The 17,704-nt window shown below is 53.7% G+C and overlaps 1 protein-coding gene across 3 annotated transcripts in view; it reads right to left on the bottom strand.

Annotated features, from left to right (window-relative positions):
• The window catches only part of EPHB2 (EPH receptor B2), a 133,640-nt gene that overhangs the window by 17,366 nt on the left and 98,570 nt on the right, over window positions 1-17,704 (bottom strand). For all 3 annotated transcript variants that reach the window (XM_054294496.1, XM_054294497.1, XM_054294498.1), the window contains exon 6: window positions 6,030-6,154. In XM_054294496.1, coding sequence (XP_054150471.1) covers window positions 6,030-6,154 — 125 coding nt within the window. The remainder of the gene's footprint in view (window positions 1-6,029; window positions 6,155-17,704) is intronic.

Raw genomic sequence — 17,704 nt, 5'->3', positions numbered from 1 at the left:
AGTCAGAGCAAAACAGCAATGCCAACAGCACAATGCTTCTGGAAAACAAAGAGCTCTTAGGAAAGCCCAGCTGCGAGCAAGCACTGAGAAAAGGAGGTGCAGGCACAGATTTTGGAATCCAGTGGCTGTAGTGACACTGAAGGTGCTCACCCATCCTGGCTGCCCTGGCAGATCACCAGATGCAATACAGGACTGGCAGCTCAAAATCTGAGCTGGCAAGTTCCCAGAGAGTCCCTGACTTCAAGTCACTGCACAGGACACCCCTGTACCCTCAGTGAGGAGGGGTCACCTTGTGAGACTCTGACAGGGACTGGCAGAAAGTGAGACTGACATGAGGTTTGGGGAACTCTGTAAGTGTGACTGAGGGTGTGACCAAGGGACTGACCTCTGTCCCAGCTCTGAAATGACATGGAGATGGATGCATGGAGACAGTTCTGCTTTTCCCATGGGAACAAGAGATCAGTGTGAAACTCGCAGAAAAGAGAAAGCACCTCTAACCAACCTCTGCAATAAAGTGCTGATGGACAGAGGGTAATGAAGGGGCAATCAGGCAGAAGGAAGATCCCACAGAATCATTAAGGTCAGAAAATTCCTTCAAAATCATCAAGTCCAACCCTGACTGATGCTCACCTGTCACCAGCCCAGAGCACTGAGTGCCATGTCCAGTATTTCCTGAACACTTCTGGGGTGGGGGCTCCACAACCTCCTTGGGCAGCCCCTTCTAATGTCTGAGCACCCTTTCCATGAAGAAATTCTTCCTGCTGTCCAACCTGAACCTCCCCTGGCACACCTTGAGACTATGTCCTCTTGTCCTGTTGCTTTTTCCCCAGAGGAAGAGACTGACAACCCCCTGGCTGTACCTTCCTGTCAGGGATCTTGTGGTCATAGAATCATGGAACAGCTTCAGTTGGAAGGGGACCTTAAAGCTCATCCAGTTCCACCCCCTGCCACAGACAGGGACACCTCCCACTAGACAAAGTGTCCCACCTGGTCTCGGACACTTCCAGGGATCCAGGGGCAACCACAGCTTCTCTGGGCAGCCTGTGCCAGGGCCTCCCCACACCATCCAAGCTGGCCTTGAATGGAGTGAATTTTGTGTCTCAAGCTGTTGGTTGGGCAGCGCTCTGGTGTGGTTGGTGGTAAGAGAGGGGCCTGTCAGGAATGTGTTTCTTCAAGTGTGTGGCCAAACCCAAGGAGTGGAGATGCTGATGGCAAATCCCTCTGCAGGGAGTGCAGGGGAGCTCTGTGTTACATGTAGGGGCATGGAGGAATATGACAAGGGGGAATGGCTTTAGGCTGAAAGAGAGCAGGGCTAGATGAGATATTGGGGAGAAATTTCTCTCTGTGATGAGGCTCTGGCACAGGGTGCCCAGAGCAGCTGTGGCTGCCCCTGATTCCCTGGCAGTGTCCAAGGCCAGGCTGGATGGGGTTGGGAGCACCCTGGGCTATGGAAGGTGTCCCTGCCATGGCAGGGGTGGAATGAGATGGGCTTTGAGTCCCTTCCAGCCCAACCATCCTATGATTCTGTGAAACACCTGGGAGATCTCCACTATTAACACTGTTCAGGAACGCTTTTCCCTTCTAAAAACTACAGTATCTGTTTTATACATCTGGACTTGGTGCTGAAGGTTCCTGATTGTCACTGGGGTCTCTGGTAATTGGACTGATGGCAGTGAAAAGCTCAAGTACAGATACACACACCCCAAGGAAAGATGAGCACACAGAAAACCCATGGCCTCGTTTGTCTGATCAGGCTCAGCACTCCCTTGGACCTTTCCCAGGCAGTTGAGGAGAGAAATAGGTCAGGAAATGTTTACAGTTTTAGAGCTCAAGGGCTTGGATGAATCCTCCCAGGCCCTTGGAGGGCACTAACAACATAGTTGTTTAAAAATCATTTGTCCAACTCTTTTGGAGAACCTTATCCCTGCTCCTGGAGGACTTTAAATGGAATGTAATGGCCAAGCCTACAAGGTGGTTGATAGCCTGGGAAATTGATGTCTGCCTGGCTGAGGAAGGTGTGCTTGTGATGTGCTCTCCTCTAAACCCAGACCACAAGGAAATACCATTTACACCTCTCCACCCTCCCTTATCAAACCTGTTCGTCCTCCTTGGCATCACCTCTCCAGAACCTGCACATTCACCTCAAACACTTCTCCCCTTTCACCTCTCTGGGCTCCTCTAGACAACTGCATCCCAGGTGATTCAAAGCCCAAGTCCAAGCAGAGCTTTGTGGTGTTTGGGGGCTTTTCCCCTGCTGATTTTCTTTTGAGTTTGGACATTCTAATTCAAAATAACACACTGGTTTGATTTTGAGTCTTTATCTGATTCTCCCTCCCACGAGTCAAACTGAAGCTAAAACCAAAGTCTGATCAACAAAGAAAGAGTCTCTTGAAACATGGGTAGGCTGAGAGACACCCAAAGGATTTACAAAAACTGCTTCTAAAAAGTTGCATTTAAAAAAAAAATTGAAAGTGAAAAAGCCAAGAAAAAAATGTCAACTGACAGAATTTGGCAGAGTTTCTATGAGCCTGCACAGTGACATCTGCCATGGCCCTGGGGGCAAACACAGCAGGACACCAGGGTCTGGTGCCAAACCATCACACAGCTGCATTTTGGGATGCCCACGTGTGGGAGCAGGGCCCTGCAGCCACCCTGGCATCCCCAGCACCTGGACTCTCATAAGGATCCACCCCTTGTGGGGGCAGCCCAAGAAGATTTGTGCCCCCAGCCAGGTATCCCATCAAGTGGGACAAGAAGAAATGGCCTCAAGTTGTGCCAAGGGAAGTGCAAGCTAGATATGAGGAAACATTTCTTCATTAAAAGGGTTTTCAGGCATTGGCACAGGCTGCCCAGGGCAGTGGTGGAGTCCCCATGCCTGGAAGTGCTCAAAAAATGAGATGCTGCACTCGGCAATGTAGCTTGGTGAAGGTTGGGCTGACTGATCTTGGAGGGCTTTTCCAACTTTAATTTTCCTCTGGGTGTTTGAATGCCTGTCCCAACCCAGTCCTGGACAGTGCCCAGTCCCAGTGTGGCCCTGGGCAGGGACTGGGACTGCAGGCAGGCTATGCCAGGGCTCCCTGGCAGGGTTTCCTCTCTATGTCCTTGAACTCCCAGTTTTCCTGGGACAGACGCCCCTCCAAGGGTTTGGGCAGCACTGGCTGAAGGGGCAGCCCCACTTCAGGAGAGATGAGAAACACCAGGCAGCAGCTTTGGCTCCAGGCTCGGGGATTGTGGTGTCCTGCACTGCAGGACAGACTCTGAAGTCAGACAATCACAGAAGCCCAGGATTGGGTTGGAAGGGACCTTACAGACCATCCTTTTCCAACCCCCTGACATGGGCAGGGATGTGCCCTGAGTCAGCCTGGCAGCAGCACCTCCAGCATCCGTGGGCCAAGCCCTGGGGACATCCTGTCCTGCGCTGCTGGGCTCTGGCCAGGAGAGCTCTGCTTCTACCTCCACTTCCACATCCACCTTCACAGGTCCTCTCCCCCACCCTTCATGTCCCAGCCAGCCCATGCCCCTACTCCAGCCCTGGCTGGAGACATCAAAGGGCTCCTTTGCCTCTAAAGTCTTGCACTGGTGACCAAATTGGGCTGAATGTCTTCAAACAATTAGAGAATGGATGACTTTGAGCATCATCAAACCCAATCATTTTGTGTAATGAGGAGGGCTAATTGCTCTTTGCTGTGTCTGACACTGCAGTGGGTCTCCAGTTCCCACACTCCAGGATGAGTTTGGCAACTTTGGATAAAAACTGCTACACCTTTTCTAAATGAAGACAACACAGACTTTTTAAGTAAGACAAACACTGGCAGGTACCTCTTGGAAGTGAAAAAACAACACATTAAAGTGAGGGCTACAGAGAGCAGCCACATCAGGCAGTGTTTGTGCAACAATCTGCACAGATTTGCTCCAACTCCACGTGAAAGAAACTCATAATGTTGCCTTTGTACAGGCATTTTTAATGGCATCTAAGAATAGCAGTGTCATAAATAATCTGTGGAAGGGAAACAAAAATACACCTTTGTTTCAGGTATTGTGAACAGCGCTTTTCTGTCAGCACTAAATAAATTCTTCTATTTTTTTAATTTAAAGTCTGTATATAGAAGAGAATCCATTAAAAATGAAGAGTCAAGGTGCTTTTTATACACAATGTGTATGGTGCTATTCCTCATTTGAGATGTTTGCATGAAAATAAAATATAATTTTCTACTCGGGGAAAAAAAATTCAACCAGAAAAAACTTAACCAGCTCCAGAGATCTTTGCTGAGCATTCAGAAGCACATGGGACAGTTTGGAATGAAATATTTGTAAGGAAATCACCTCTGCACAGACTGGCAGTGCAGTGAGAACACACCTGAAATGTGTCACACACCACATCCAACTGCTGGATTGATGGGAAACAGGAGAGGAGCACAGCAGGGCCAAAGCCCTGGCACAGGGTGCCCAGAGAAGCTGTGGCTGCCCCTGGATCCCTAGCAGTGCCCAAGGCCAGGATGGGTGGAAGGTGTCCCTGCCCATGGCAGGGGGAGGCACTGGATGAGCTGTAAGGTCCCTCCCAACCCAAACCATTCTGGGATGCTTCCATGGTTCTCTGAAACCAGGACAGGGAGAACCTGAGCCCAGCTGTGCCCTCTGTGCCAGGCTTAGTGCTCCATGAACAGCCCTGCCTGAGAGTGGGGCCACTTGTCCCCATCATCAGGGACAGGCTGTGCCCTGACTCTGACAATGGGACAGGCAGATGTGGCTGCCTGCAAAGATTGGCCACCAGCATCACTGTTTTTTAGACAAAAATTCCCTTTATTTACAGCCTCCCTCAGAAAACAGAGGAGAGGGAAGAAAGAAAGAGAGTGAGAGATTAAGATAAAGTAAGAGGAGGAGAAGGTACTCCCTGAGATCTTCTGCCTCTACATTGAAGGTCCCCAGGGAAAGGACCCCTCTTGCTTCCCAGATCTGTCTTGTTATCTACTCATCCATCCTGCCACGTATTCTGGGATAATTTCCAAGGGTCAAAATAAATGGCTGTGATTTATGCAATATAGGTCAGGACCTATTTAACAGCTTACAAAGGAGCCCCCCCTCCTCCCCATTCTCCCTCTGGCTCTTGGTGATGAGAAAATAGGTCACAGGCAGGCAGTGGGGGGGATTAATCATTTCTTCCGGCAACTGCTGGGAAAAATATTTTCAGTTCCATTTAATCATAAAGCTTTTTAATTAGTTAGTTTGCAATTTATAATGTATAGTTTATAAGCTCTTGTGCAAGGGGGCAGATTCCTGGAAGGAGAAGTCTCTTGCTCCCCATCTCCCCTGGGCTGCACAGATGAAGTTCAGCCTGGCAGGTCCTGGGACCAACCTCCACATGGTCCTCAGGTGTCTGAGTAGCCACTGGTGGGATGGACACCCTGGCACAGTCCAGAAGAAATTCCTCTGTCTGCCTGGACAGGGAGCTTATGGAAGGAGCAGGTTCCTCAGGGATGACAGGGCCAGAGCTGCCTGAGCCCTTCACACTGACTCCATAGTGCAGCACGAGCCCTCCATGGGAGCATGGGACACCTTCTCCCTGTACAACATCTGGGCTCAGGATGCTGAAGGGATGCCGAACTCACCTTTGGGGTAGGTGCACCCATGGACAGCGCTCCAGAAAATCTCCAGGACCGGACACCCACTGAGTGTGCTCCAGCCTGGGACTGGATCTTCCCTGTCATTCCCATTTCCTTCTGATGCCACAGTACACAAAAAGGAAAAAATAGACCCTGGACCCTGGCTACCCTGCTCTCCCTGCAATGGGTCCACTTGCCACCAGTTCTGTGGAGGTGACAGGAGAAGCTCCTGAATGACCAGTGGATTTTCTACAATTGGGCCACCAGAACCATCACTGGACCCCAAGGATTGATGGCCACTGTCACCCATGTGACCAAATGCAGCAAGAGAAGTTTCCTACTTAACAACCACTGTACGCCCTTAAATAAAGTCTGCACCCCTCCTCTCCCCAAAAGCTGTGGGTGACCCCCATGCAGGTCCCTCAGTACCTTCTCGTAGTACTGCAGCTCATAGTCCAGGATGACTCCGTTGGGCTGGTCGGGCTGGGACCAGGACAGGGTGATGCTGTCCACGGTGCGGCTCACCTGGTGCATGATGGACACGGCAGAAGGGGCTGCAAGAGAGAGACGAGGGACAGTCAGACACCTGCACAGGTAGGACCCTCACCCTGCAGGAGGTGGGCAGGACAGTTATTGTTGTTTGGAGCTTTGGAATTCATCTCCTGCACTGGGAGAGCTGTGCAGAGGTCAGGGGATCCTGGATTTTGCTGTTTGTAGAGAGGAGTGAGGGGAGGAAAAAAATGGTTCTGCTGAACTGGTAGTTAGAAAACATGTAGGACAGTGCCTCAAGCAGGAAAGTGGCAAAAGGAGCCCAGGTTGGAGCAGGCACAACACTGTTCTACCGCAAAGAGCCCCACCAGCCCCACAGCATGCACTCCTCGCTGCCTGCCATGGGGATATGGGTGGTTTTTACGTTTCCATTCGCTCAGAGCAGCTTCCCAAGGCTCGGGCCGGCTGGGGCTGCACGCTGCACATGCCAATCACGGGAGGCGCATCCAGCGCTGAGCAGGCAGCACAAAGCTGACCTGACACGCTGACAATGGAGAGCAGCCCGGCCCGGCCCCGCTCCTCGCAGCGAGCACGAAGGGCCCCGCCGGCCCTCACACACCCGGGCCGCTCTCCCCGCCGGCCCTCACACACCCGGGCCGCTCTCCCCGCCGGCCCTCACACACCCGGGCCGCTCCCGCTGCCGGCCCTCACACACCCGGGCCGCTCTCCCCGCCGGCCCTCACACACCCGGGCCGCTCTCCCCGCCGGCCCTCACACACCCGGGCCGCTCTCCCTGCCGGCCCTCACACACCCGGGCCGCTCCCGCTACCGGGACCTTCGGCCGGGAAAGCCGCCCGGGGAGCTGGGCTGGGCAGCCCCATAGGCAGGGACCGGAGCTGGGCTGGCAGCCCCACGGGCAGGGACCGGAGCGGGGAGCTGGGCTGGCAGCCCCACGGGCAGGGACTGGAGCGGGGAGCTAGGCTGGCAGCCCCACAGAAAAGGGACCGGAGCTGGTCTGGCAGCCCCACAGGGAAGGGACCGGAGCGGAGAGCTGGGCTGGCAGGCCCACGGGCAGGGACCGGAGCTGGGCTGGCAGCCCCATGGGCAGGGACCGGAGCGGGGAGCTGGGCTGGCAGCCCACAGGGAAGGGACCGGAGCGGGGAGCTGGGCTGGTAGCCCCACGGGCAGGGACCGGAGCGGGGCTGGCAGACCCACAGGGAAGGGACCGGAGCAGGGAGCTGCGGCCGCCCTGGGAAAGCCTGATCGGCCCTGGCCCGGCGGGCTGGGGAGCAGGGTGAGCCAACAGCCCGGGCTGCCTCAGTCCTGAGGGGCAGGAAACTCCTCGGAGCCTGCAGCTTCTCCTGAGGGCAGCTCCCATCTCTGCTTTGTGAGCAGGGACAGCTCCCAGGGAACGGCTGGAGCTCTGCCAGGGGGGTTTAGGCTGGAGATCAGGGCAAGGTTCTTCCGCCAAGAGGGTGCAGGCACTGCCCAGGCTCCCCAGGGCATGGGCACGGCCCTGAGGCTGCCAGAGCTCCAGTAGTGCTCAGACAACACTCTCAGGGATGCACAAGTGGGATTGTTGGGGTGTCTGTGCAGGGCCAGGAGCGGGACTCGATGACCCCTGTGGGGATATTCTCTGATTCCAGGTGCTGACAGCAGAGCAGCCAACACCCCCACCCCTGCTGCAGGGCTGACACCCACAGCTGCCTGTGCTGGCTCCTCTCCCCCATCCCAGAGCGGTGAGAGGAGCCCTCCCCGTGCCCTGCCTGCTGCTGGCACTGCCAGCACATCCTCCTCAGTGCAGGGCTACCCCAGACCTGCCCTAGTGCCAGCCCAGCCCTGGAGAGAGGCTCGAGTGCAGTCAGCGTTAGCCCTGGCACAGCTGCCAGCACAGGCTCACCACTGCAGCAGCTGCAGGGCACAGGAGAAGCCTCAGGGCTAGGAGAGGATTGGAGAGTGGTAGCATGAAAGTTTTCCCATCACTTGCATGCCAGGCCAAATGGATGCAGAGTGGTTTGCACTCAGATGGGCTTTTCCCAAGTCCAACCCTTACAATATTTCACAGAAGAACAACTCATTTGGCAGCTCTGAGAAACAGCCTGGAGGAGCAGCACCCAGAGGAAGGCACCTCTCACCCATCTCTAGGCTGGCTCCCGTTGGCATCAGGGGCAGTGACAGGAGCTGTGCCAGCTGGGGTTGCAGTGGCAGGACCACGGGGCTTGGACAAGCATGGCCCCAGCATGTTCCTGCACATCACAATAAATTACCACTGAGCAACTCCTCTAAAACACACCAACAAAAGCCATTTTTCTGGTCCACCGTCTGCCTCTTCCCTGCTGCTTTTCTGACTCAGCACCACAGTTCCCAGGATGCTCAATGTCTGGGTGCCAAGGGGCTGGGTTTGGCAAACACAAGACCTGCGCCACACTGCTGCACCACTTTCCTTCACCTGCCTAGGCTACCCCACTCCTGAAGGAAGGTGTGATGTGGATTAGCCTCAGCAGTGTTGTTGAGCTCCAGTTTTGTCCAGGAGAACAAAACTAGAAGGACAGCAGAGAACTTCATCCCTGGAAGTGTCCCAGGCCAGGCTGGATGGGCCTTGGAGCAACCTGGTCTGGTGGAAGGTGTCCCTGCCCATGGCAGGGGATGAGATAATCTTTAAAGGCCCTTCCAACCCAAACCACACCATGATTCCAACAGATCCTGAGGCCACTCCTTCCATCCATTTCTGCTTGAGCAAAGCCCCATTACCCAACAGTCTGAAACCCTCTGTGTCACCTCAGCCCTCCCCTCACTCCGTGGCACTGCTCCCCTCCCACCTTGACACCCCCATCCCACTGCTTCAGGCCACATCTTTCCAAACTCCTGGGAAGAGTTTCTCACGCTGTGTGAAGATAAAACACAGGTAATGTTTCTGGAGCCTGTCAGCTCTTGCCAGAGCTCACTGCTTCCTTGTTCAAACAGATTCTGTAGGACATCTGCAATTTTCAAGACAAACATCTCTGTCTCTGGAGACCAGGCTCAGGAGGAAGATGTGACTGTGCTGCGGATGCCCTGTGGCAGGGATGGCACTGGACTGAGGGAAGCACACAGCCCACAGTGTCTGTGCCAGCTGCTCTGGGAGCTGATCCCATATTTACACACTGGGCTTTTCCAGGACAGGGGCCATGTACAGCCAGGGCTGTCCCACCACAACACCAGGATGTGGCAACATCCCATGATTCAGGCACAGGTTCAGTGGCCTTGCAGCTGGAGAAGCTCCTCAGCTCCAGGTTCCTCCTGGTAGGAGTGAGGTCTCTGGGATGTTCTTCTTCCAGTTCCATGCACTGCACCCCAGCCTGTGAGTACAGGACCTCTCCAGGGCATCTCCTGCCTCTCCTGAGGGAGATGTACCAGACAACAGCTACAGCACAGTGTGTGACTCATGTGCTGCTGGTACCTGGTGAACCTGCTCTCCTTTGGCTCAGCAAAAGACCCAAATGGATGAGGTGGGGCTCATGGAAGGAGCTTAATGAGGAAAATGTGCTGCATGGTGGGAGGAGGCAGGGGAGATGAATGACTACAGCAACCTCAGAGCCTTTCCTGCACCTGGGGCAAGGGAGGGCTCTGGAAGAGCAGGAACCTCCCCAGTGCATGTCCTCAGTAACTGCTGCTCTTATCAGGACACCAGGGGAGTGCACAGCAATGAAACCACAGCAAGACCCAGCTCGGAAGTGACCTCTGAAGGTTTCTGGTGCCACGGGCTGGCAGACTAATTTCAAAATCAGATCATTTTGCTCAGGACTGTGTCCAGATGAGACCTAGTGAGTCTGATCCCCATGGATGGGGCTCCCACAGGCTCTGAGCAGCAGCCCCCAGCTGCCTTGCTCTTAGGGGCAGAAACTTTCCCTCACATTGCACTGGGATTTTGCTGGTTGTGCCTTGTGGATGTTGCCACTGTTCTCCCCCTCGATGCCCCTCAGCCTCCTCCTCTCCAGGCTGATCAGACCCAGCCCTCAGCTGCCCTCACCTTGGATGCTCCAGCCCCAGCCTCAGGGTAACCTCCTTGTCCTGCTGGACCTGCTCCAGTTTGTCCAGGAGTGTGATACTGGGAGCCCCAGAAGATGAAGGAGCCCAGGTGTGGCCCTGAGACTGCCAAACAATCAATCCCTCTCCTGGACTTTTTGCTAACTCTGCAGTGCCACAAAACATGGTCCTTTGTCACACCCTTTATGCCAGGTGAGGGCCTGGGGTGCACAGAGAGGCTCCCAGGCCCATGAATCAGGGATGGGCTGGCACTGGACATGTGAGCTTGAAACCAGTTTAGAGGAGCCAGCCAGACTCAGAGTGACTTTCCCAGGTCCAGTCAGCAGGAACAGCTTCAGCTGGATTCTGACACGATGCCCAGGCAGCTGACTGTGCCCTGTGACACACAGAGGAGATCAGATATGGAGAGTCCCCACTCTCAGAGCCTTGATCTCCCTGTGCTGTCACCATGAAGGTGTGAACAGAGGTGGATTTATCCCGATGGGGTATCCAGGGGTAGGTGTGTCCCAAAAGTGCAAAAAACAAACAGACCTGCCTTCATTCCACAGCTGATGGAAACACTGCTCCTGACTGAATCCCTTAACCTCAATGTTACTTGATTGCACAGATTTCACAGAATATTTTGAGTTGGAAAGGATCCACAAAGATCACTGAGTCCATCTCTGAAGTGAATGGTCCATATGGGGATCAAACCCACACCCTTGGCATTATCAGCACGGGGCACTGAGGCAAACCCAACCACTGCAGTCCTTGAAAGGCACTTTCTGCATCCTCTTGATCAGGGATGGCCTCAGATTCCTCACAGTGCAGCGCTGTGGCTTCCTTGAATTGCTGGAGAAATAAACCACACTGAAGCCACCAGTGGAGTGTAAAACAAGCTTAATGAAAATCCACTAATGTACAAAGCCAACGTGCCCCACATGGTGACCCCATGGGAGGGATGCCAGTGACACTTCATGGTCACCACCCCGAGCCCTGCATGGCCACACAACGCTGCTCCCAGCCAGACCCCTGCCCAGGCCGGGCATTTGGCAGTTTATCTCAACCCAGGGAGCAGAGCAGAGTTGTGTGGCTGAGGCAGCTCTGCAGGATCAGTGTGGGGGTGCTGGCAGCTCTGCAGCACACACAGAGCACTGCCTGGGCTCAGGAACTGCAAACACTTGGGAAGGATGGGGGTCAGGAGGTCCCCCCATGCTCAGGTGTTGCCAGCAGAGCTGCATGGCCATCACCTCCCTGAAGGGATCACCCCTGAGCTTTGCCAGGGCTGGGCTGGCAGAACACCATCTGTGTCCTGGGCTGACCCCACAGCGTGGGCAGCAGCTCCAGGGAGGGGATTCTGCTCCTCTGCTTGGTTGTGGAGAGACCCCCCTGCAATTCTGCCTCCAGCCCTGGGGTCCCAGCACAGAAAGGATGTGGTGGAGTTGGAGCAAGTCCAGAGGAGGCTATGGAGATGCTCCAAGGCCTGGAGCCCCTCTGCCCTGGAGCCAGGCTGGGAGAGCTGGGGAGGTTCAGCCAGGAGAAGAAAAGGCTCCAGGGAGAGCTCAGAGCCCCTTCCAGGGCCTGAAGGGGCTCCAGGAGAGCTGGAGAAGGCCTGGGGACAAGGGATGGAGGGACAGGACACAGGGAATGGCTTCTACTGCCAGAGGGCAGGGCTGGATGGGATATTGGGCAGGAATTGTTCCCTGTGAGGGTGGGCAGGCCCTGGCACAGGGTGCCCAGAGCAGCTGTGGCTGCCCCTGGATCCCTGGCAGTGCCCAAGGCCAGGCTGGACAGGGCTTGGAGCAGCCTGGGACAGTGGAAGGTGTCCCTGCCATGGCAGGGAATGGAATAGGATGGGCTTTAAGATCCCTTCCAACCCAAATCATTCTGGGATTTGAAGACACCTCAAGACATTGTCCTTTCAAACCAGGCTGGCTCAATGTCACAAGGTGGACATAGTCAGGCAGGTCTCAAATCCCACTGCACACCACATTTTCCATGAAGGCATCCTTAAGGAACAACTGGGATCTCAAGTCCTGCTTGACTGACTGTCTCCCAGGAAAGCTCAAATACCCCCTGGGGAGGAAATGTGTGGTCCCAGTGGGTTTGGCAAGGGCCAAAGCAAAGCCATTAGGCTGGTTCTGACCTCCCCAGAATCAGTGTAGCAGCTTCAGCCTCACAGAGGCCAATGCCTCTGGTACCACGAGGTGGGTCTGGCCCGTGTCAGGGTGGGGCTGACATGTCCTGATGCTCTCATCTAACAAAAGGGTAACAGCCAGGGGAATGCACCCTGTGCTCTTGGCTTGGTCCCAGAGCCATGGTGTGCAGTCAGTACCAGCAGGATACACACAGCCCAGCCTGGGCTGCTCTGGCCTCTCCCAGTCATTATCCATGTCTAGGTGAAGCAGCTGGACCAGATGATCGCTGTAGGCGTTTCCATTTGAAATATTTTATGTTCCATTTCATTCCACAGACTGTGCTGAGGAAAGGGATGAGCCAAGAGGCCCAGGTGCCTCCACATGGAGCAGAGAAGAGCTGTGAAGGCTGACAGGACTGAGCCCTCCTCTTCCACTGCCCCTTTCTGTTCCCTAGAGCACCAAATCCCAGGAATGCTGCTGGGATGGGACTCCCAGAGCTTCTGGTCCATGACCACACCAAGGAAGGAAAGCTGTATTAGGTGAATCTTTAAACCTCCAAGAATGGGGCTCCCCTCAGTAGCCCCTCTGTATCAACACCCCTTAGTCTTTCTGATTAGCTCTAGATAAAATCCCAATTTTTGGTCATTAAACACATTCCTTCTCTGCCACATCCCTGTAAACGAGCCCCGCATGTCCTGTCTCCCAGGCACTGTGTCTGAGGCACAGACAGAATTTAAAATATGTCTTCTAAAGGAGAAAAAAAAAAAAAAAAAAAAAAAAGAAAAAAAAAATTAGAGATCACAAGTGATGGTCTGGGCCCTGATTATGAAGCTGAAGCCACTTTTATGAAATAGCTTCTTTTTTTTTTTTTGAAAGAGCTTTTGCTAAAGATCCCATCCAGGCACATCTCTCTTTACAGCTTTACATCTTTGACTGAAAGCATGTCCAGGCTCCTCTGTGGCAGAGCTGCTCTCTGAGGATGCTGTGACATGCGGATAACACCTCCATGGCTCCAGAGCAGCACCTCAAGGCTCCCTCAGGGAAACCAAAGGAAGGCTCCAAGGCTCCAAGGGAAACCAAACCCCAGGTGGCACAGATCCATCACACAAAGGCAGCTTAACCTGCACTGATCCTCCACAAGAGGCTTTGGGTTCTGTAAGTAAGGATTTGCCTGATCTGCTGCAGGGACAAAGGGGGGTGTTGGTTACACCATGAAGCCTCAGGCTTGGCACAGCCAGAATCTGACTTTCATACAAATATTTGCTTCTTTGGGACTTGCTGGAAATGGTGAAAAGTTTTAAGGGAAAGAAGGAAATGGAAGCAAACAGAAAGGAACAAAATGTGAGTTTTCCAGGAGAAACAATCACTTTTTAATCACAGGAAAAGCTGAAGAAGGTCACACCAAACCCAGGGCAGCACGATGAGACAGCACAAGAGCAGAGCAATTTAGCAGAGAATTGGGAAAGCTCCATAACACCCAGGTCTGAACATCTGCACAAACCCAGGCAGAGCTAAAAATAGCTGAAACACTTGTGTTTGACCCCCTGAGTATGCTACAGACACACCCCCTGCTTCCTTTGAGGACTTCAGATGATGCTGAACCCACCAGGCCCCTGGGGAGGTTTCCCTCAGGCTCTCTTTTAAAATGCACCTTTTATTTTCAGGTTAAAATTTATGGACTTCAGTTTCCAACTGCAGGAACTTTTCTGGGTTTTGTAACTAAATGGAGGAGGAGTCTAGAAAAAGAATATTGTCATCATGGACAAGTTGAAAGATAGTGAAAATATTTCCTTTTTGCCCATGGAGTGTTGGAACTGGAAGATCTTTAAGGTCCTTTGCAGCACAAATCAGAAAATGATTCTGTGATTCCTTTCTGTTTTCCAAGTAGTTTCCTGAGCACTTCACACATTTATCAGCCTGATAACTTCCTCCTCTATCTTTTCTAATTTTTTGTTTATCTCCTTTTCAAACATAAACCTCAAAACTGAGTTCAGTACCCAGGATCCATCTCCTTGCTGAGGTTTGATATTCCTGAGTGTGTCCAAGGTGACACTTCCCTGCCTCAGCTCAGCCCTGCAGAGCTGCTCTTCCCTCTCTCCTGGGCACTTCCACTGGGTATTTTTGGCTGTGCCCCCCAGCTCAGGGAGGGGAGGAGGCTGTTCCTGCATTTCCTATCATCCCAGTTCTGCTGGGAGTGGGGTGAGAGATCCTCGATGCATCCAAAGTTCATGTAATTGGTAAAACTCTCTCTAAAGCCCAGGGAAATTCATTAGGAGAAAGCTGACAAAAAGCAGCAGGAGGGCATCACACAATGAAGAATTGTTTTGGGGCAATGAGAAAGAAATAGGCCCATTTTTCTCTTTGCTTCTATGTCTCTGAGTTGATTTGAGGGTTCTTAGGCAGCTCATGTGTTTGTCTCTCTAACCCATCCCCACAACACCACAACTCTGAGCAGTTCCAGGAGCCCCAAGACATCTCCTAGGACATCTTCCTTTTTTATTCAACAAGAGCTTCCATCTGGGAGCTGTTCCTTTCTCCCAGCCCTGCTTTTTCAACATCCTGAGCTCACCTCCCTCCTAATCCCACCTCTATCTGCCTGACCCCTGGAGGAGTCTAAGGCCAGGCTGGATGGGCTTGGAGCAGCCTGGGATAGTGGAAGGTGTCCCTGCCCATGGGAGGGGGTGGAATAAAATGATCTTCAGGGTCCCTTTCAACCCAAGCCAGTCTGGGATTCTGTGATTTTATGATTCAGTGTATTCTGGCTCATCCCCTCCCAAAGGACCCATCAGGGCATCCTTGTCTAATAGACTTTGATAGCAGAGACCAGTTTTCTGTGTCAGGTCCTGACTCTTGGGCCACCATCACTGCCAGTGTTTTTTAGGAAGTCTGGCTCCAATAAACCAAGCCCACATCCAGCTACACAAATGTCCATGGCACTCCAGGGCCACTTTGCAGCCTTGGTGCTGCTGTGACCTGGAAGGTCACAGTGTGCAGGCTGGGAAGCTGAAGCACTGCTGTAAAGGGAATAAAATGGGAAGAGACCCTGCCAGCAGGCAGGGCAGCACTGCAGGGAGCAGCCCAGGGGCTCAGACTCTGCTGGCAGCATCTCCTGGGAGTGTCTGGTGGGACTGTGTGGCTCCAGACTGCGGGGGGGACATGAGGATCTCTCCACAGCTTCTCTTTCATCATCTTTAGACCCATTTAGACCCATGCAATCTTCCCCCCAGTCTGCAGCCAGCCCCCCCTCACCTGCCAGTCCCAAGGCTGAGCCCCTACTCCTGCCTAGTGGGGCAGCGCTGTCGAGGTCCCGGTAAAATCAAAGCATCCATTCCTCTGCTGGCTTAGCTGGGAGAATCAGGTTACAGGCAGCAAACCCCCTATCTCTGATCACTTTAATTCCACTAACCCATGTCATGTCAGACAGAGTCAACATTTGCTCTGGAAAACACTCACGACTCAGAGAGAGCAAAGCCAGCCCAGCCCGTGGCCTCTCCCTGGCAACACTTTGAAATCACCCAGGGGAAAAGGCGAGGTGAACAGCTGGGAGCTTTCCAGCATCTCCTCGGAGCCCTCCTGACAGATCTCGGTCCCTGGAGTGTCAGGTTACTGGATGGGGGGAACTGCTTTTATTATAGGAAGGTCAGCAGGGAATTCTGGCATTTTCAATTACCCCGTGCAGCAGCGGCTGTGATCGGGGTCAGGATTAACTGCCTGACCCCCGGCTGAAGACAGAGTGGCAGGGAAATGCACCATGATGCTGCAAGGCACCAGCCAGTCCAGAGGCCACGGGACAGGGCAGGGAGTGGGAAGATGTGGGGGAGAAGGCTCTGTCAGGGCAGAATTTCTGTCAGAGCATCTGGCAGGGAAATGCCTGTGACTGTCCTGCCACTGTGAGAAGGGGGAGACTTGGAAAGCCTTGGGGGAAGAGGGCAAGCTTCCCCCTCACTGCCTTCACCCAGGGACTCAGTCTGAGTGGGGGGACTCAGGCAGCTCCAACATGTGGGGAGCAGGATACCCTGTGGGTCCAGAGCATCCCCTGTGGGTCCAGAGCATTCCCTGAGGGTCCAGAGCATTCCCTGAGGGTCCAGAGCATCCCTTGTGGGTCCAGAGCATCCCCTGAGGGTCTAGAGCATCCCCTGAGGGTCCACAGCAAGGCATTCCCCAGGACAGCATTCCCACACCCTGTGCAGTGAGGCTGGAGGTGATGCTGTGCAGCAGCCAGGACAGTGCTGTGATCAGTCACAGAGCAAGGGCTGTCCTGACCTTCAATCCTCAGGGCTTGGGGATGCAGGCTCCAGCAGCCTGGAGAACTGTTTGCAGTGGCAGGAGCACACAGGGCCTCTGTGCAAGGCACAGGGGTGGGAGTGAGCACTGTTTGTCCACCATGGGCAGAGGGGACAGACAGGACAACTGAGCCCACATTCATTCCCAGAGACCTGGATGTCTCTCACCGCTGTCTCACCTGCAGCTCTCCCTCCTTGCCCCACAGCACTCCAGGCCCACACAGTCCCCAGGTGGGACACTACAGACTGTCACTGTACAATGGTCCAACTGTCCCCACTCCAGGTGCCACCACTGACCCCAAGGACCCTGGTTTTTGTGCTGCTGTTCAGCTCAGAGTCCAAACATATCCAGGTATTGAACTGAAAATCGGTTTCTCTGGTTAAAACCTCCCTCATTTTTTGCTTTTCTGGGTAAAACTCCCCCTGGCCATTTAAGCATCACAGGCTTTCAGACCATGGGCCCTCCTGGAGAATGCATTTGAACTCAGATGCCTTCCTCCAGCACGAGCACTGAATGCACCACAGTGAGGAATACCTGGGTGAGGAAGGGAAGAAGGGAGGATTCTCCACCTGCCCTCCATGGTGACCCTGCTGTGCATGGGAGGTTAGGCTGGAGACCTCCAGAGGCCCCTCCACCAGCACTTGTGTGTCTGTGACCCTCCTGCTGAAAGGGTTCATTATTCCTGGACCATTACAACCTTTGTCCCCCCAGTTCCTTTCCCAGTTCTGCCCCTGTGATGCCATGTTCAGGAGCCACACACTTTTGGAGCCAAAGCTGAGGAAAGCAAGGAATGGCAGCACTGGGGACTCTTTATTAAGCAACATTTGCCCTTAAAGGAGTAAAAATTCTCAGGTGTGGGATATTCCTGGACTCGCTGCAGCTCTGGAAAATTGGTGTTTCACAGTGTGTGAGGTTTTTGTTCCGAGGTTCTTGGCAAGGTGGCCCCATCAGAGAGGTACCCACGCTGTGTCAAGTGTCTGGAAAACTTCCCAGTGGGCCCAGCCTGCAGCTCCTTGAGTCTGGAACTACAAATGCTGGAAAATCTTAAAAACATGGCAAAGCAGCCCAAAGCTGGTCCTGGCTGCAGCCCCACTCAAATCAAGGCAGGCTTTGGTGTAGATTACAGCCTTTAGAGCAGTTGCTAATGCCACAAGCCCAGGACTTGGCCCAGGCAGCCGAGGCTTTGGC

This window comes from Melozone crissalis, unplaced genomic scaffold, assembly GCF_028551555.1.
Source record: "Melozone crissalis strain CALT ecotype California unplaced genomic scaffold, PUWL_Pcris_2 ptg000251l_1, whole genome shotgun sequence".
Classification (NCBI taxonomy): Eukaryota; Metazoa; Chordata; class Aves; order Passeriformes; family Passerellidae; genus Melozone; species Melozone crissalis.
This window is presented reverse-complemented; position numbering and strand designations above follow the sequence as displayed.